General features: G+C 42.6%; 1 protein-coding gene across 3 annotated transcripts in view; it reads left to right on the plus strand.

Moving 5' to 3' along the window:
* Positions 1 to 19,773, plus strand: part of HDAC5 (histone deacetylase 5) — a 98,869-nt gene that overhangs the window by 21,996 nt on the left and 57,100 nt on the right. For all 3 annotated transcript variants that reach the window (XM_056549043.1, XM_056549046.1, XM_056549044.1), the window contains exon 2: positions 10,964 to 11,133. In XM_056549043.1, coding sequence (XP_056405018.1) covers positions 11,085 to 11,133 — 49 coding nt within the window. In that variant the 5' untranslated portion in view covers positions 10,964 to 11,084. The remainder of the gene's footprint in view (positions 1 to 10,963; positions 11,134 to 19,773) is intronic.

Consider the following 19,773-nt stretch of genomic DNA (forward strand, 5'->3'; position numbering starts at 1 on the left):
AGACAGAAAAGAACAACCTTAACTTCAGAAGCTCATAAGTACTAAAAGGATTAAGATTTTTTAATAGAAGTCATTTACAAATCTGTTTAACTTTCTGGAGCCAGTTGATATATATATATATATATAAAAAAAGTTTTTTTTCCTGGATAACCCCTTTAAATAGGTAGCGTGAGACCATGGAGGCTTTTGAAGTTTTGAAAGAGTGTTTTACTAAATCCCTCTTTAAAGGGGTCCTCCACTGGAAAACATGTTTTTTTTTTAATTAACTGGTGCCAGAAAGTTAAACAGATTTGTAATTTACTTCAATTTAAAAATCTTAATCCATGATTTATCAGCTGCTGTATGCTCCACAAGAAGTTCTTTTCTTTTTGAATTTCCTTTCTGTCTGACCACAGTGCTCTCTGCTGACACCTCTGTCCATTTTAGGAACTGTCCAGAGTACAAGTAAAACCTCAAAGCAAACTTATCCTGCTCTGGACAGTTCCTGACATGGACAAAGGTGTCAAACAGAGAGCACTGTGGTCAGACAGAAAATAAATTAAAAAAGAAAAGCATACAGCAGCTGATAAGTACTGGAAGGATTAAGATTTTTAAATATAAGTAATTTACAAATCTGTTTAACTTTCTGGCACCAGTTGATTTAAAAAAAATAATGTTTTCCAGTGGAGTACCCCTTTAACTCTTGAGGTTGGTGCTTCTGAGGTGGGCATGGGAGCGGTTTGGTCACAGGGAACCTTCTCCCATACTCACCTAAGACCCTGGACTTTCTTTTCTAGGACATTTTTGGTTGGACTATGATATCAGGAATCTCGAGTTACTAGCAATCAAGTGGGCTTTCGAGGAGTGACAACATTTCTTGGAAGATGCCCAACACCAGATCACTGTCCTCCCTCATCACAAGAATCTCACCTTTCTAGAATCAGCTAAACACCTCAATTCCTGACAAGCTTGCTGAGCTCTGTTTTTTTTACACGGTTTGACTTTGTGATTACCTATAATCTAGGTTCCAAGAATATTAAAGGAAAAGTACCATTGGGAAAAATGTATCCCCAATCCAAAGGATAGTGGATAAGTTTTAGATCACTGGGGATCTGACCGCTGGGAACTTCTGTACATGATCTTCTGTACAGGGTCCTGGCTCTCCCCGGGAGTGGCATGTCATGACCCCCACACGATGCGAGGGCCACCACGCCCCCTCCATATATCTCTATAGGAGTGCCGGAGATAGCCAAACAGACCTCCGTGATCTAAAACTTATGCCCTGTCCTTTGGATAGGTGATAAGTATTTCCCCCATGATATATATACTTTAAGGCTGATTTCCTGTCCAGTAGTTTCTCTGCCAACCATTCAATCAGAATTTATCCTACCTAAGGGTATTGTGACATCTGTAATCTCTTCTGACTTGGCTACTGAAATTAAAACCTGACAGAGGTTTTGCTCCCGAAGATTCTTCAGGGGATAAAATCTTTGTGCATAGTCAACTACGTCTTCGCTTTTTAGAGGAGTATCATGATTCTAAATGATCGAGTCATCCATGAATGGTTGGAACCAAGAAGTTAATCTGGAGAAATTTTTGGTGGGAAGAATTGGTTCAGGATGTTACAGCTTTCATAAAGGCATGTGAAACATATACAGGATGTCTTTTGCAGGTAAACTCTGTCCACTGCCAGTCCTGAACTGACCTTGGACACATATCTTTATGGATTTCATGACTGATCTTTCCTTGTCCCTGGGTAATACTGTTCTCTGGGTAGTAGTGGACCATTTTAGCAAAATGTGCCATCTGGTTCCTCTTATCAACACTGAACATTTATCATATTGTACGTCTGCATGGTGTCCCTGTTGATGTATCTTATCGAGGGGTTCAGTTTATCTCTAAGTTTTGAAAAACCTTTTGTAAGAGTCTGGGGGTTTCTTTTCATTGTCTTCAGCTTTTCATCCGGAATCTAATGGGTAAACTGAGGAAGCTAACCAGTCAGTAGTGCAATACCTTGCATATTATGTATCTGATAGACATAACTTCCAAAAAGAAAATTGGGAACTAGAAACAGGGCGCAGGAATCATGCATAGAATGGGAAGATTTATTAGAAATGGATGCCACGCCAAATGTGAGGAGCGTTTCTGAGGTGCGCACCTTTCTCTCTTTTTTTTGCTTTTTAGTGATTTATGTAATTATAAGACACTTTGCTATTTACATGCTGTTAAAATTCTCAACCTTTATATGTTTTTAATGTGATTGAAAAAACACCCATTAGGTGGCACTCTTTTGTTCCCTGCCGCAAGTCAAACAGTTAGCTTGGTCTCCTCCCAGCCTGGCAGGAGACCAATCTCAGGAAGTGCGTGCGGAGCATGGCGAGGCCCAGCTCCCGCAGGCTTCAGTGATGTCATGCCTGCTAGGGAACGCCCACTTTCTCCTGCCGGGAGCTCACACAATGTAAGCAAGGGGAAAGGTATGATGCAGAGCTCTTTAAAGCTCGGATATTTTTTTTAAGGGCCAAAGGGGTGTAAGGAGTAGTTTAGGGAATATAATCGAAGTTAATTTAGAAAATATGGTTTGATGACCGGTACTTTCTTCTGCTGGAGGATCACCGTATTTCTGCAATTATTGATTTCATCCTAGATATTCGTATTCAGAATCTGCGTAGGAAAACCTCAGGGTGGATGGTATCATAAATGTTACGTGCACAGTTGGGGCTCAGTTGTAAGGGAACCTGAGAAAAACCCAGTATTATGTCTAATAGTACCAACAAAAGACACACTTGTGGTCCTGGGTTTATGGGAGGAGAAAATGTCTGGTTATCTAGGTTTATGAGACCTTATGAGGCCACCAAAGTTATTAATCCAGTGTCTTACCGTCTTAAATTACCGACCTCATTCAGAATTCATAATGCATTCCGTAGGTTGTCATTATAAAAAAAAAATGTTGTCATTGCTTCCTCCTTGGAAACCTCAAGCTCCCATTGAAGTCTGTGGAGAGCTTAAAAATTAGGTTTCAGAATTTTGGCTTGCAGTAAGGGCTAAATCTCTCTGAAGTATCTGATCCTCTGGTAGGGTCATGGTCCCAAGGAGAGATGGTTTACCAGCGAAATCCATTCACGCTGACATCCTTGTTAAAAAGTATATTGCCTCTCACCCAGACAAACACTCTCCAGTGCCAAAGGGTCCTGGGGCCCTTCATAAAGGGGGGCACTGTAACATACGTACTTGTTAGCGGTTCCAGCGCTGGCTTCGTGGCTCTGTCCTGTGTTTCAGGGCTGCTCGTCAATTATGTGGACAGCCCAGCCAATAAGGAGGCACGGGTGCCAGGCCAATCACCTTTAGCACCGACAGACGTGCCTCCCAGAGACGGGCTATTCAAAATCCTTTTTGTCCAGTGGAGGGACCATCGCCCAGTTAGGAGCTGTCATTTAGGGTGGATGGTCCAAGTAGGTGGGGACAGTGGTTTGGGCTATAGGGTCAGGGCTGCACTGCTCCCTACCCCAGACGTGACATTATATATTGTTCTTAATACTCATTTCTGTATATTATATACTGTTCTTACCATTGCTCTTCTGTCATTTAATTAACTCTCTTCCTACCCATTGCACCAGAGTTGGTAGGTGGGTTCATTTTTATTAGCGGCACTAACAATTAGTTTAAGGCTATGTCCATGTCCGATGCTTTAGAAATAATAAGCTTTGATTCCCAATAATATCATCCCATCTTCCTGTCTGGTGTATACAGCTCCTATGCAGAGCGATGTGTCTCCATGGTTACAGAAAGTAAACAAACCCTTTCCACCTGTTCACTATTTCTTAAAGGGGTATTCCGGGCAAAAACATTTTATTCCCTATCCAAAGGATAGGGGATAAGATGTCTGATCGTGGGGGCCCACTGCTGAGACCCCCCGCGATCTCCCTGCAGCACCTGCATTCTATGCGGGGACTGCGTCTCTAGTTTCGGAAACCTCTGGGTTTCCTGGACGGGGGACGTCACGCCCCCTCCATTCATGTCTATCCTTTGGATAGGGGATAAAATGTTTTTGCCCGGAATACCCCTTTAAAGATCTGAATTGGTGGAGGCTTGACAGCTGACCCCGAGCCTAAGATTGTAGAATGATTTTGGGATCCCAGGGACCCCATGGTCTCGCCCTGAGCACCTTGCCTGATCAGCTAGTAACACAATCACATGTAGGGTACCCACAGGTTTTCTGCTGCAGATTTTCCACAGTGGAATCTCCACAGGGTAACCCACCGGTGTGAACGTACCCATATCTGTTATTATCCATTCAGGTAGAATGCCTTTTTTAGAAACCCTCTTTGACTATAGCTGTGATATGTAAAGTTTTTTTTTTTTTTAATAAACAATTTTATTTTTCAAATGAGATCAAAAGCTTACAAATACATAATGGGGTAGGACAATTAATACAGTGTAGAAATGAGTAGTCTGGTCTGAGACCTTTAAACTGGAATGTGGGCAGACCCCTATGAGGTCTCGTAAGAGCAAAAACCGTCCAGTAATAATGCACAGCCCATTGAGTAGAGATCCTCGGTAATGGTAGAAGAACTGTGGAAGAGGTTGATCGGGTCTGAGAACAGTAGACACAAGACGGTAAGGACTCTTATCCAGATAACAGTGCAAGAATCAATACATTTCATACACTATATATTGAAGAAATATATTGGCATACTAATACAATAACACATGCCATGCTACGCTGTGATATGGAAAGTTTATGGAATACTAAAAAATTGAATGCCTGCCATACCACAGACTGCCCTCAGATGGCAGTAGAGAGCCAAACACCTTTTTCTATATTGTGCAATATAGAGAGTATGCAGGCCTCTTGATGTTGTAATGTCAGACCATTTTGTTCCTTTAGCTATTATCAGGAAGACATTCTGAGATGCCGGTTTTTAATTGAGGAAAGAAGAAAAGGAAGCAATGCCCCTGAGCCGTTCGCACTGCCACAGTGTACCCAGAAATGAATTGCATAGCAAAATAATTCTTTGCATCAGCTTTACAATGCATCCCCCTTGTAATGTTACACTAAAGCTCAGCAATGATCATGGACTCCAGATCAGCGGCAATATCTAGGGCTGACATAACCATGAGATAGTTGTCAGCCATTCCTGTCTGCCCCACCATGGCTCAAGTTGAACGGCTTTTGGCAATGCCTTATTAGCCACAGGAACAAAATACCTGAATGTGCCCAATCCTTTTTGTCCCCAATATCTGCTGTAAGGGGATATACATGTCATGATCAACAGATGTCACTGATATCAGGTTTAGGGGAATCTGTAGTAGTCTAAAATCCAAATAATTTCTCATTACAGTCTCCACCTGCGTGTCCTTCCCTGCACCATGCTTTATACTGCATCTCTGATTTTTAATATTGGCTGCTTTGAATAAACATTTATGCAGTGGGAAGAACAAGTACTCTTAAACTGTGAGAGACGGAATCTAAAATCACATTTGTATGATTTAAAAAATAATAATTAGCATTTTATTGAATGGCATAAGTATTTGATCATCTACCAACCAGCAAGAATTCCGACTCACAGGCCTGTTATGTTTTTTTTTTTTAAGGGGTACTCCGCTGCTCAGCCTTTGGAACAAACTGTTCCGAACGCTGGAGCCGGTGTCAGGAGCTCGTGACATCATAGCCCCGCCCCTCATGATGTCACACCTCACCACCTCAATGCAAGTCTATGGGAGGGGGTGTGACAGCGTTTGTTCTAAACGCTGAGCAGCTGAGTACCCCTTTAAGAAGCCCTCCTGATCTCTATCATTACCTGTATAAATGAATCAATCAGACTCCAACCTCTCCACAATGGCCACAGAGCTGTGTGAGGACATCAGGGATAAAACTGTAGACCTGCACACGGCTGGGATGGGCTACAGGACAATAGGCAAGCAGCTTGGTGAGAAGGCAACAACTGTTGGTGCAATTATTAGAAAATGGAAGAAGTCAATCTCCTTCGGCCTGGGGCTCCATGTAAGGTCACTTTCACACTATAGAATTCTCTGTTTTAAAGATCCATTATAATGACCCGTTAACAAAACCATTAAAAACGGCCGCTACAAAATCCCATTATAGTCTATGGGATTTTTACATTACCTCTTTTACCCGTCATAGCCTACTTCTTTTGACATCACTGTGTGCATTATCTCACTATTGTTACATCAACGTGTGCATTATCTCTATACTATGACATCACTGTCTGCATTATCCTATGGTTGTGATATCATTGTGTACATTATCCCACTAGAGTGACATCACGGCATCTATTATTGAGACTGTCTTATCTATCTGCAATATCTTACTGTTCTGACATCACTGTGTGGAAATTATCTCACTACTGTGACATCACTGTGTGCATTATCCTGCTATCGTGGTACCACTGCATTATCCACCATTGTCACATCATTGTGTGTAAAAGCCACTATTGTGATGTCACTGTCTGCATAATCCCAGTGTAACGTCATCATTGTGTGCGACATCCATAAGCTTTTAATGGTCTGAACTGGGTGTTAGAGGTGGTTATGGTAGAGTGGGTCTTTTTTCCATGTATTGCTCTGGATCCCCATGTTACTTGGTATGGCAGCACTGTGGCCCAGTGGGCATCACTGTTGTCTGGCAGCGCTGGGATCCTGCGTTCAGATCCCACCAAGAATAACATCTGTAACAAGTTTGTATGTTCTCCTCAGTTTGCGTCGGTTTTCTCCATAGATTGTGAGCGTCAATGTGCACAGGGAACCAATATTTGTGTACAGTACTGCAGAATCTGTGTGTGCTATATAAATAAAGAATTATTATCTTACAGCCTGGAACATATGTACACGATTCACCATACTATATCGATATTCTCAATAGATTCTGTAAAAGTAAGCTGATAGGTTGTCCCTATACTGGGATCTCCCAGGATCATTTGCAATTTGTGCAAAAATGTTGCATTAAAGGGTACTCCGCTCTAGACATCTTATCCCCTATACTTTGGATGTCTGATCATGGGGGTCCCGCTATTGGGGACCCCTGCAATCTCTCCTGCAGAGTCATCACTGCACGGAGTTAAGTTTGCTCTGTGCGTGAGGACTCGCGATACAGGGCCCAGAGTATCGTGACGCCACGGCTCTGCCCCTCGTGATGTCACGCTCCGTCCATTTCCATAGGTTTGCATTGAGGGGTAGAGCTGTGACGTCACGATACTCTGGCCCCTGTATCGCGAGTCATCACGTACAAAACAAACTTAGCTCCGTGCAGTGATGACTTCGGGGGGGGGGGGTCGCAACAGGAGAGATTGCAGGGGTCCCCAGTAGCGGGACCCCCGTGATCAGACATCTTATCCCATATCCTTTGGATAGGGGATAAGTTGTCTAGGGTGGAGTACCCCTTTATCTGATCAATCTCCCTGCAGCGCCTCCGTAGGAGAAACAAAGCTTTGTACATTATAATGACCATTAAAATCAATTGGATCCTGTCTGCTGAGTAAGAGATGCCCTTCATAGCTGCTTTCCACTATGCAAACAATCCCTAAACAATCCCTTTAACATCCCCCCCCCCCCAATCCCCCATTAGAACAAATTCTGATTCAGCTACTCTGCTGTGTGTAGGTGTATGAAGCATTGGCATTGTACCCATACCATACCACTGTGCTGATGTGCGCAAACCTGTCGAGACACAACCGTAAATGAGACTGGGATGCAGATAGTGGTGAACCTTGGCATAAGGAAACATCTGGCATTTGTATCATATTCCATTTACCTTAAACCATGAACTTTTAAAATGCCAGGAGATCTGGCACTACAGAGCGGAGCGAGCCGCGGCTTCCATGAGTGAGTGTACATCTATTTATATGCACCATTGACGTGTATACAGCCATTCTGCGGTGACTGGCAGTAATATATCATTGCCTCCCTCTTTCTGTGGATGTCATACTAAGGCAAATTTCTTCTTTTCGTATATAACCCCCCCTCCCCATTATCCTAACTTCCATCATGTGTTTTATCATGTGTGTCAAGGTGGAGGCTGCCTTGTGTTCATTCGTGGTCATTTCTTCATTCTGTTTGCTTGTGATATAAGTCCATTCATGATTCTGTCTTTCTCTATATTCCATTCATACTTTGTTCTCCCTCCTTCTCTCTCCTCTCTGCGTCTCCATTCATACGGCGCTCTCCCTCCCACACTCTCTGCGTTTTCTGAATGTTAATGACTGTGCTGGTGCTGAGGGTCACAGACGCATGGAGACGTGATCTCCAAGCAGTATGGGGGTGCAGACAGCCTTAACCCTCTGCTGCTAGATGAATGCACAATGATTGCGAGAGACGGTCATTGTAGTCTCCTTATTCCTTGTCTTCTGCAAAACATAGAATTACGGCATATAAGAGCCTCCTAATTCATATCACTGGTTATATTCCATAGATTTGTTCATCTGAATTATCCCCATTAAACAGGATCTTGAATGTTTCCACTTACTACACATATCTCCTATTACTGTATATATTCTCCCCTATATCTCCTATTACTGTATATATTCTCCCCTATATCTCCTATTACTGTATATATTCTCCCCTATATCTCCTATTACTGTATATATTCTCCCCTATATCTCCTATTACTGTATATATTCTCCCCTATATCTCCTATTACTGTATATATTCTCCCCTATATCTCCTATTACTGTATATATTCTCCCCTATATCTCCTCCTATTACTCCATATAACCTCCCCTATATCTCCTCCTATTACTCCATATAACCTCCCCTATATCTCCTCCTATTACTCCATATAACCTCCCCTATATCTCCTCCTATTACTCCATATAACCTCCCCTATATCTCCTCATATTACTCCATATAACCTCCCCTATATCTCCTCCTATTACTCCATATAACCTCCCTATATCTCCTCCTATTACTCCATATAACCTCCCCTATATCTCCTCCTATTACTCCATATAACCTCCCCTATATCTCCTCCTATTACTCCATATAACCTCCCCTATATCTCCTATTACACCATATAACCTCCCCTATATCTCCTCCTATTACTCCATATAACCTCCCCTATATCTCCTCCTATTACTCCATGTAACCTCCCCTATATCTCCTCCTATTACTCCATATAACCTCCCCTATATCTCCTATTACTCCATATAACCTCCCCTATATATCTCCTCCTATTACTCCATATAACCTCCCCTATATCTCCTCCTATTACTCCATATAACCTCCCCTATATCTCCTCCTATTACTCCATATAACCTCCCCTATATCTCCTCCTATTACTCCATATAACCTCCCCTATATCTCCTCCTATTACTCCATATAACCTCCTCTATATCTCCTCCTATTACTCCATATAACCTCCTCTATATATCCTCCTATTACACCATATAACCTCCCTATATCTCCTCCTATTACTCCATATAACCTCCACTATATCTCCTCCTATTACTCCATATAACCTCCCTATATCTCCTCCTATTACTCCATATAACCTCCCCTATATCTCCTCCTATTACTCTATATAACCTCCCCTATATCTCCTCCTATTACTCCATATAACCTCCCCTATATCTCCTCCTATTACTCCATATAACCTCCTCTATATATCCTCCTATTACACCATATAACCTCCCTATATCTCCTCCTATTACTCCATATAACCTCCCTATATCTCCTCCTATTACTCCATATAACCTCCTCTATATCTCCTCCTATTACTCCATATAACCTCCCCTATATCTCCTCCTATTACTCCATATAACCTCCCCTATATCTCCTCCTATTAGTCCATATATCCTTCCCTATATCTCCTCCTATTACTCCATATAACCTCTCCTATATCTCCTCCTATTACTCCATATAACCTCCTCTATATATCCTCCTATTACTCCATATAACCTCTCCTATATCTCCTCCTATTACTCCATATAACCTTCCCTATATCTCCTCCTATTACTCCATATAACCTCTCCTATATCTCCTCCTATTACTCCATATAACATCCCCTACATCTCCTCCTATTACTCCATATAACCTCCCCTATATCTCCTCCTATTACTCCATATAACCTCCCCTATATCTCCTCCTATTACTCCATATAACCTCCCCTATATCTCCTCCTATTACTCCATATAACCTCCCCTATATCTCCTCCTATTACTCCATATAACCTCCCCTATATCTCCTCCTATTACTCCATATAACCTCCCCTATATCTCCTCCTATTACTCCATATAACCTCCCCTATATCTCCCCCTATTACTCCATATAACCTCTCCTATATATCCTCCTATTACTCCATATAACCTCTCCTATATCTCCTCCTATTACTCCATATAACCTCCCCTATATCTCCTCCTATTACTCCATATAACCTCCCCTATATCTCCTCCTATTACTCCATATAACCTCCCCTATATCTCCTCCTATTACTCCATATAACCTCCCTATATCTCCTCCTATTTCTCCATATAACCTCCCCTATATCTCCTCCTATTACTCCATATAACCTCCCCTATATCTCATCCTATTACTCCATATAACCTCCTCTATATCTCCTCCTATTACTCCATATAACATCCCCTATATCTCCTCCTATTACTCCATATAACCTCTCCTATATCTCCTCCTATTACTCCATATAACCTCCCCTATATCTCTTCCTATTACTCCATATAACCTCCCCTATATCTCTTCCTATTACTCCATATAACCCCTCCTATATCTATCTCCATTTACCTTCTCCTTATCTTGGATGCCCAGTTTAGGTTTTCCGCTGTGCTCAGCCTTATAACTCCTTCTGGTGCTGTAGACTTTCACCCCAAGGGGGATCATTACTGCTGCTCGTTCCTTCCATGATTTGCTTACGAATCAGAGATTTTTTCTTTTAACTTTTCACTATGAAGACCTAGGCAGAGAACTCAGGGATTGCTATCACTTCCATTCTGACATTGTTGTATGGTTTTCATTACAGGGCAGTACAAGCCGAGGGATGTGCCCAGTGGACTAATTCCTTGTGCGGTACCATCTTTGTTTCCAGCTGAAATAAGTCCTGGGCATTGGAGATTCAGGACAGGGGTCCGTGTCCCCTCTACATGTCTGCCCAACCAGTGGATATCGGCATGAACCTGCCAACCCAGTCTGGTAAGTGTGGGGTACTTACTTGATGATTGTTAAAGGTCCCTAATAGAGGGATTAGTTTGTCATATTACTATAACCTTTCCTCACAAGATGCTTATTTGGCAGGTGTCACTCATGACTCAGGTGTCTATTGAAAGCAATGGTAACCCACTGACTTCAGCAGTCCCCATGTAATGCCAGCAGGGGAACTTACAATCTGAACATAGGCTTGCTCCCCATATCCCAAAAACTTCTCCTCTGGAAAATAGTGCTCTCCATGCCCTCCTCTAACACCGAATACTCCCTGTGCTACAGCCAGTGGATAACTTCCCCTGTCTTACAGACTTTTCCCTATGGCCCACTTCTCACACTGATTATTCCTTATGGTCATGCTTATCATGACTTCTTTTTGTTGCCCCCTCATTTTGCACAGACTACTTTCAATTACCCATGCCTCTCTCACAGATTGCTCCCCATGGCCCCTCTGTTCTCTCAGAGGTAGCTGTCACGCTTCCCATACACATGAATGGAGGAGGGGGGTGGCAGCGGTAGTTGCCAGTTTACTGGCATGGAGCGGAGTTCACTCCGTGCACCAGATGACTAGGGGTGCGCAGCAGAAATCGCGGGCGTCCCCAGCGGCTGGACCCCCGTGATTAGACATCTTATCCCTTATCCTTTGGATACGGGATAAAATGTTTTCCGGCGGAGTGCCCCTTTCATGGTAAAATGCAAGTGGCTTACCTTTTGGGGGTTTTCCTTCCCCCAACACCAACCCTGATCACTGAAAATCCCCACTAATATTATTAGAGCCCTTTAGTAAGTAGGGCATTGTCATTCAAATGCTCCATAGAAGTCTGTGGCTATCTTCACCTTCGGAAAAATGAGGACCCTAAATCAGAGACTTTAACAGTTAACAGAGGTGACCCCATTTAGGATTTTGATCTATTAGCCAGTCTTGCTTGCTTTGGAGTTTAATGGGAACCAGTCATCACATTCATACTGCCTGAACCACAAGTCATTGGTCCTTAGGACCACCCTGATGACTTGTAATTCAGGAAGCATAAAAGTAACGACAGACTCCCTATATTCAGAACTGTGTTATACTTTACTTTTTCTGTGTTGGTGCTGCAGGAAACACATGCTTCGGGGGTCCCTCACAGACTACAGCTGACTTCTGGGGGCCCAGGCAGTGGGACATCCTGTAATCAGCTTATTATCTTTCTATTAGTCAAAAGACACTGGAGTCCACTTGTTTTAAGAAGGGGGGAAAAAAGATCACAGGGCGAGGGTACTCCGCCCCTAGACATCTTATCCCCTATCCAAGGATAGGGCATAAGATGTCTGATCACGGGGGTTCCGCTGCTGGCGACCCTCGCGTTCTCTCCTGCAGCCCCTATTCATCTGCAGCATGGAGCCGAAGTTTGCCACATACCTAATGACTCAACATACAGGGGCCGGCAGTTTGTGACATCACGGCCCCGCGTAACGTCACCCCCACCCCCTTAATGCAAATCTATGGGAGGGGGCGTGATGGTGGCTATGCCCCCTCTCATAGTGATGGTGGCTATGCCCCCTCTCATAGACTTGCATTCAGGGGGCGGGGCGTGATATAATGAGGGGGCGGGGCCGTGATGTCACGAACTGCCGGCCTCTCTATCGTGAGTCATCAGGCACGGAGCAAACTTACTGCAGGAGAGATCGCGCGGGTCCCCAGCGGCGGGACACCCACGATCTGACATCTTATTCCCTATCCTTTGGATAGTGGATAAGATGTCTAGGGGCAGGCAGAGTACCCCTTTAACTAAAAAAAAATGTTTTTAGAATTTCCCGCCATTGGTGACAGAAGGAAGAGCAGCTCTGGAGCATAAACTACTTCCTAACAAATGAAATAATGTTTAGACAAAGGGAAGAAGAACATTCCTGAGGATAATATGGGCTGATCCAGGGACAAGGACAGATATTTACACTAAGGCTTCCAATTTACCCTTCACTGTGGCATTTATATATACACATTCTATCTTTAAATATACTATTTTTATGTATGTATATCACATTTCACCACTATTAACAGTAGCCTTCATAGTGTGCTGTAGTGGATTGTCCATAGTGCCATGTTGCTTTGCATATGTCTAGTCCAGTGTTTCCCAACCCGGGTGCCTCCAGCTGTTGCAAATCTACATCTCCCAGCATGCCCGGACAGCCAACGGCTGTCCGGGCATGCTGGGAGTTGTAGTTTTGCAACAGCTGGAGGCACCCTGGTTGGGAAACACTGGTCTAGACTTTATTTAGCATATTGCACATACATTGACCTCTGCATTTTGGTATACCTGCTCTTAATTCCTATATGCCCCTTCTTGTCTGTTATAACGTACCTCACTGTTCTGCGCTAGAGGCCGGTGTTAGACATATAGTGGAGACTTGTGAGTAGATGTACAATAGGTTTATCCAGTAATGCAGACGCCCCAATGTAGCCTCATTGCAATGTATAATGGGGCGCATCTCCTGTTTGTACTTATGGAGGGATTCCAAGAAGGGGACCTTTGTCCATGACATTGATATCCCCTATTTAGTCATAAGCCTTCATGGAAAGCCCCTTCCACGCTTCATGTTCACTTTTTCATTATTGTAGAAAATTAGTTAAATTGGAGCTGTGCATAGCATATACATAACATTACATTTATCCCCATTTTACACATGAGTGTGATAAGGTTAAACTGGTCAACAAGAAGACTGCTTTGTAAAATCCTTAGTCCGTGAATCCTCAGTAAGGTGTTACATGGTCCACTGAATTTAGTACTTATTTATTTAGGATGCATTCACACACGCTGGATCACACAAGGCTATTAAAGGGGTTATCCAGGAAAAACTCCTTTTTATATATCAACTGGCTCCAGAAAGTTAAACAGATTTGTAAATTACTTCTATTAAAAAATCTTAATCCTTTCAGTACTTATGAGCTTCTGAAGTCAAGGTTGTTCTTTTCTGTCCATGTGCTCTCTGATGACACCTGTCTCGGGAAACGCCCAGTTTAGAAGAGGTTTGCTATGGGAATTTGCTTCTAAACTGGGCGTTTCCCGAGACACGTGTCATCAGAGATTACTTAGACAGAAAAGAGCAACCTTAACTTCAGAAGCTCATAAGTACTGAAAGGATTAAGATTTTTTAATAGAAGTAATTTACAAATCTGTTTAACTTTCTGGAGCCAGTTTATATATATATATATATATATATATATATATATATATATATATATATAAAACTTTTTTCCTGGAATACCCCTTTAAAAATACATAAAAACTGCTTTGTAAAATCCTCAGTTGGGGAATTTACAACTTCAAATCCGCAGCGGATCTGGTGTACGTTCACATGGGCGGATTTTTCTGCGGCTTTTCCGCTGCGTATTTGAAAGTGGGCTGGCTCTTCTCAGCTGTCGGCAGCTGATTTTCCGCGGCAGAATTTACGCGGCAAAATCCGCTTCAAGCCCCATTGAAGTCAGTAGGGACTGCGGTGGATTTTCCACAGCGTAAATTCCGCCACGGAAAATCTGTTGCGGACAGCCGAGAAGAGCCCGCCCACTTTCAAATACGCAGCGGAAAACCCGCAAAAAAATCAGCTCGTGTGAACGTACCCTAAGTTTACATTCACTCGTATATAATCTGCTGCAGATATTCCAATGTGAAAATTCAGGACAGATTAGCTGCAGACCAAAGTCAATGGGTAGCAACAAAATCCATTGGGGATTATGTACGTGGGTATGCGCCCTAAAGTGGTATTCCTATATCAACTAGCCTTGTTCAACTTAGTAGGGAAATCTATTTATTGAGCAGATTTACCCTCTTATGATATTCCTGCTCCTTTCCCTTAAGTGTTGACAGCTCATTGCCTAGGTTACAGACAACCACTGCACTCTAAGAGCAGTGGTCGTGCTGGTAATATTCCTGCTCCTTTCCACCCCTTGTTGGCAGCTCGTTGCCTACATTACAGACCACAACTCCCCTCAAGAAGCAGTGGTCAGGCTAATATATACCAGCCCAACCACGGCTTCTAGAGTGGAGTGGAGGTCTGTAACCTTGGCAATGAGCTGTCAACAAGGTGAGGAAAGGAGCAGGAATATCAGAAGAAGGAGACACATTTGCTAAATCAATGTATTTGCAAAAATATTTGTTATATGTTAACTGAGGTGAAAATATTCAATTTCAGTGGATACCGCTAATCCTCCAAAGCAAAAAACCATACCAGTTGTCACCATTGGGCAATGTAAGAGAGGTTTTCTATGGAGAGATGGAAAGACCATTTTAATAAGTCCAAAGCAACATCTGACTGAATGTGTATAGCAGCCCTAATAGTTAGTTTATAACACAAAGACAACCTTAGTACAGTATATAGTTTACCCTACAGGAACTAGGATACAATGCAGCACTCTCTATTATGTTTCACAATGTTTTTATTAAATTTTTAAACAAGAGAGATTTAACATATAACATATTATGCCATTGGCATATCAAGATTTACAAATGAAAATGTATATTGCTCTTGAATCAGAGTAGCATAATCTTCTATCTGAAAACGTTACACATATTCACGATTAGATCTATTAGGTCCTGTGGGGACCTATTTGGGGGTTAGTAACATTACAGTAACAAAAGGAAAGAAGTTAAAACAATAAAACAAGAACATCATTTATCTCCATATCTTCTAAAAGAGTTAATCTAATTACCTAATCAGGTAGATGTCTTGTAGTTGGTATAACTAAGGTCCTGAGGGCCAGCCGTCTTATCGGGAAGTATCTTTCTTATGCATGGTAAAGACAGGTTGTAACAGTAAGTGGTTTAGACACCAAAAATCTATGGGGGTTTATAAAGTTTCATCCAGGATTCCCATAAGGCTATGCATTTGTCTCTCTTCCCCCTTTGTCCAAAGAGTATTAGCTCATAATTGTAATGAGTCAATATTGTGTTGATTGATTCATTTATGTGGGGAATCTCTACTGATTTCCATTTAGAAGCTAATAACATTTTATAAGATAAACATATGTGTACTATTGGAGTTTGAATGTTTTTTGGGAAATCTTCCAGACCCAGGAGTAGCAAAAGCAATTCATCCTTAAGTGGTGAGCAATGAGGATGCAATTTTAAAATCATATTCTTTACTTCTCAAATGAAGATAAGTATGGCAGGGCATGTGAGAAAATTATGCTTTAAAGGGGTACTCTGGTGCTTACACATCTTATCCCCTATCCAAAGGAGAGGGGATAAGATGCCTGATAGCGGGAGTCCCGCAGCTGGGGACGCCCGCGATCATGCACGCAGCACCCTGTCTGTAATCAGTCCTCGGAGCGTATTCGCTCCGGGTCTGATTACGGTCCACCGCAGGGCCGGCGGTGTGTGACTTCATGCCCCCGCCCCGTGTGACGTCATGCTCCGCCCCTCAATGCAAGCCCTCTCCCATAGGCTATCACACCCCCTCCCGTAGGCTTGCATTGAGGGGCGGAGCGTGACGTCACACGCCGCCGGGGGCATGAAGTCACACGCCGCCGGCCCTGCGGTGGACCGTAATCAGACTGATTACAAACAGGGTGCCGCGTGCATGATCGCGGGCGTCCCCAGCTGTGGGACTCCCGCGATCAGGCATCTTATCCCCTATCCTTTGGATAGGGGATAAGATGTGTAAGCCCCGGAGTACCCCTTTAAGGAGCCTTGATCCCCGCACTCTCTACTATAACGCTTTCCAAACTGTAGACCTCCATCTGTTGCAAAACTACAACTCCCAGCATGCCTGGAGAACCTAAAATGGGATATGATACACCTACTTGATCTCCTAGTAAATATAACACAAATAATAAAACCATCACATGGTGTGCATACAGCCATAGCTCTGTCCAGTGTAGTGGGATTGACTAGTTTTTGGCCGCAGTATCCCTTTAAATGAGTCATTGCATCCATTACGGCAGTGCTATATGACATTTACTGCTGACCTCCAGAGTGCATACTTTCACTATCTGTGTATGATAATATTTCTTTATTTTTAGGACTGCCCTTGAACTGTGTTTTGGGCTTGTTCAGATTATGTGTAGAAAAGCAGTCTGTCCTCCTGCGTTATTTTTTCTTCCAGTGACTAAACCAAGACATGCCCTCTTCTGTGGCATTTTCTGCCCTATTTTCTTGAATGTACAAAATGCATGTAGGAGAAACCGTTCTTTGAACTGCAAACAGTTCTTTGAAATGCATTACAGAGAGGGGGAGGAGCATGACACCATCACCTGTTGGTAGACCTGGGTTCCATGGGTAAACTGGTGGGTGAAGTGGGCACCTGGACCAGTCAAAAAAGTGGGCATTATATTCCTTTAACATTAAACTTATGCAACAATGAGGACTATTAATCATTAGTACAAAATTAAAGTGAAGGAGTTGCCCATATTGATGATCAGTGGCTTACAACCTGTGGCCCCCTTACAGGTTGTACTACTGCAACTCTCAACATGCTCTGACAACTTGCATCGCACCTGGGACCCATCGTGCTCAGGATCTTTGAAGCCCCAGACGTTTCATCCCAGAATCCAGAGTTAAATAGCAAATCAAAATCATAGTTGGCAATTTTTGAGAATTAACTTTAGGGGAAATTATACATGTGGGGCACATATAAGCCCAAACCTCAAATACCGGGCGTCCCCTACCAGAATGCGAGACAGAACACTGTTAATGACACTGCCAGACAGAGCATACCAATGATAGTGTCCACCAAAGAATTCCCCAATCTTTTCCAGTCAAACAATGCCCACATTACCATTTCAGGACAGAGAATGCCCACATTAACAGTGCTATTGAGAGAGAGAGACTGTTATCAATGGTAGACAGAGAGTGTACACGATAACATGCATATAATATATCAACCCCGCCAGCACCAGTGAGAGAAGGCCCCCATTAACAGTGCCAGACAGAAACTGCCCTTATTAATAATTCCAATGATGGAATTCCCGTCATTCCCTACCATTAGTAGTGTCATACAGAAAGTTTCCCTAAATAAGTGTCACATAGTGAGTGCCCCCCATTAACCTTGTCAGAGTGCTCCATTAGTAGTATCATGCAGAGAGTGCCCCCATTACCAGTGTAAGAGTGTGTCCAATTAGTATTTTCCTACAGAAAGCACCCTCATCATTACTGTCAGAGTGTGTTCCCATTAATACTGTTGGACAGAGAATGTCCCCATAACAATGTCAGAAAAGTGTCCCCATTAACATTATCAGGAGTGCCCCCTTTATCGGTGTCAGAGAGGGTCCCCATTAACAGTGAGAGGTAGAAAGTGTCCTAATGTCCAATATCAGAGAGTATTTCCATTGCCAGTGTGAGAAAATGTGTAAATTGGCAGTGTAAGGCTGAGTTTCCACTTGTTTTTTATAAGGCAGTTTTTGGAATACTGCCACTGCAGTTTTTGAGCCAAAGTCAGAAGTGGATCAATAAGGGAGGAGAAGTGTCAGTCCTTCCTTTATATTTTCCATTCCTTTTGAATACACTTCTGGCTTTGGCTCAAAAACTGCAGTGGAAGTTTTCCAAAAACTGCCTTAAAAAAACCAAGTGGAAACTTAGCCTCAGAGAGCTTTACTATTAAGTGTCAGACAGTGAGTGCCCCCATTAACAGTGTCAAAGAGTGCTCCTTAGCAGTGTAATGAAGAGAGTATCCCATTAACACTGTCAGAGATGGGGACTAGTCATACTCTGTGAAATTGTAAAAGGGGCACTTCCTTTTTTCCCTATTAGTAGAATCATACAAAGATTACCATCATTAACAGTGTAAGGTAAAGTGTCCCCTTTTCCAGTGTCAGTGTCCCATTAGTAGTATCATACAGAGACTGCCACCATTAACATTGTCAGAAAGAGTGTGCCCCTACTTCCAATGTCAGAGAGTGCCCCCATTAGCGTTCACACATGTACATGGACAAGTAAAGTTTCCAGATGAATTGACCAGGAAAAATCATCATCAAAATTCCTTGTCAGTTACTTGTTGAAACTGATTTGAAGCAAAATGTCATAGTGCAGAGTGCACTATTAGTAGTGCCATACAAAAAAGTGCCCCATTAATAGTGTCATGCTGAGAGTGCCTCATTAGCAATGTCAGACAGACAGTAACCCCTATGAACAGTGTCAGTCTGAGAGTGTCCTCAACTAGCAGTGTTAGAGGGTGACCCCATGAACAGTGTTATACAGAGAATGCTTTAGTAACGGACAAAAAGTGTTCCCCCCACTAAAAGTCTTAGACAGAAAGTGCCCCATTAGCAGGGTCATATTACATGGCAACATCTTTCATTTGAATTTTCTTGTTGCTTATGTACAGTGGTGCAAAAAAGTATTTCGTCAGCCACCAATTGTGCAAGTTCTATAACTTAAAAAGATGAGACAGGCCTGTAATTTTTTTATCATAGGTATACCTCAACTATGAGAAACCTAATGATAAAAAAAATCCATAAAATCACATTGTCTGATTTTTAAAGAATTTATTTGCAAATTATGGTGGAAAATAAGTATTATTATTAGAAAATGGAAGACATACAATACCACTGATAATCTCCCTCGATCTGGGGCTCCATGCAAGATCTCACCCCTTGGTGTCAAAATGATCACAAGAACAGTGAGCTAAAATCCCGGAACCACACGGGGGGAACTAGTGATT

The sequence above is a fragment of the Hyla sarda genome, chromosome 12 (assembly GCF_029499605.1).
Source record: "Hyla sarda isolate aHylSar1 chromosome 12, aHylSar1.hap1, whole genome shotgun sequence".
Taxonomy (NCBI): Eukaryota; Metazoa; Chordata; class Amphibia; order Anura; family Hylidae; genus Hyla; species Hyla sarda.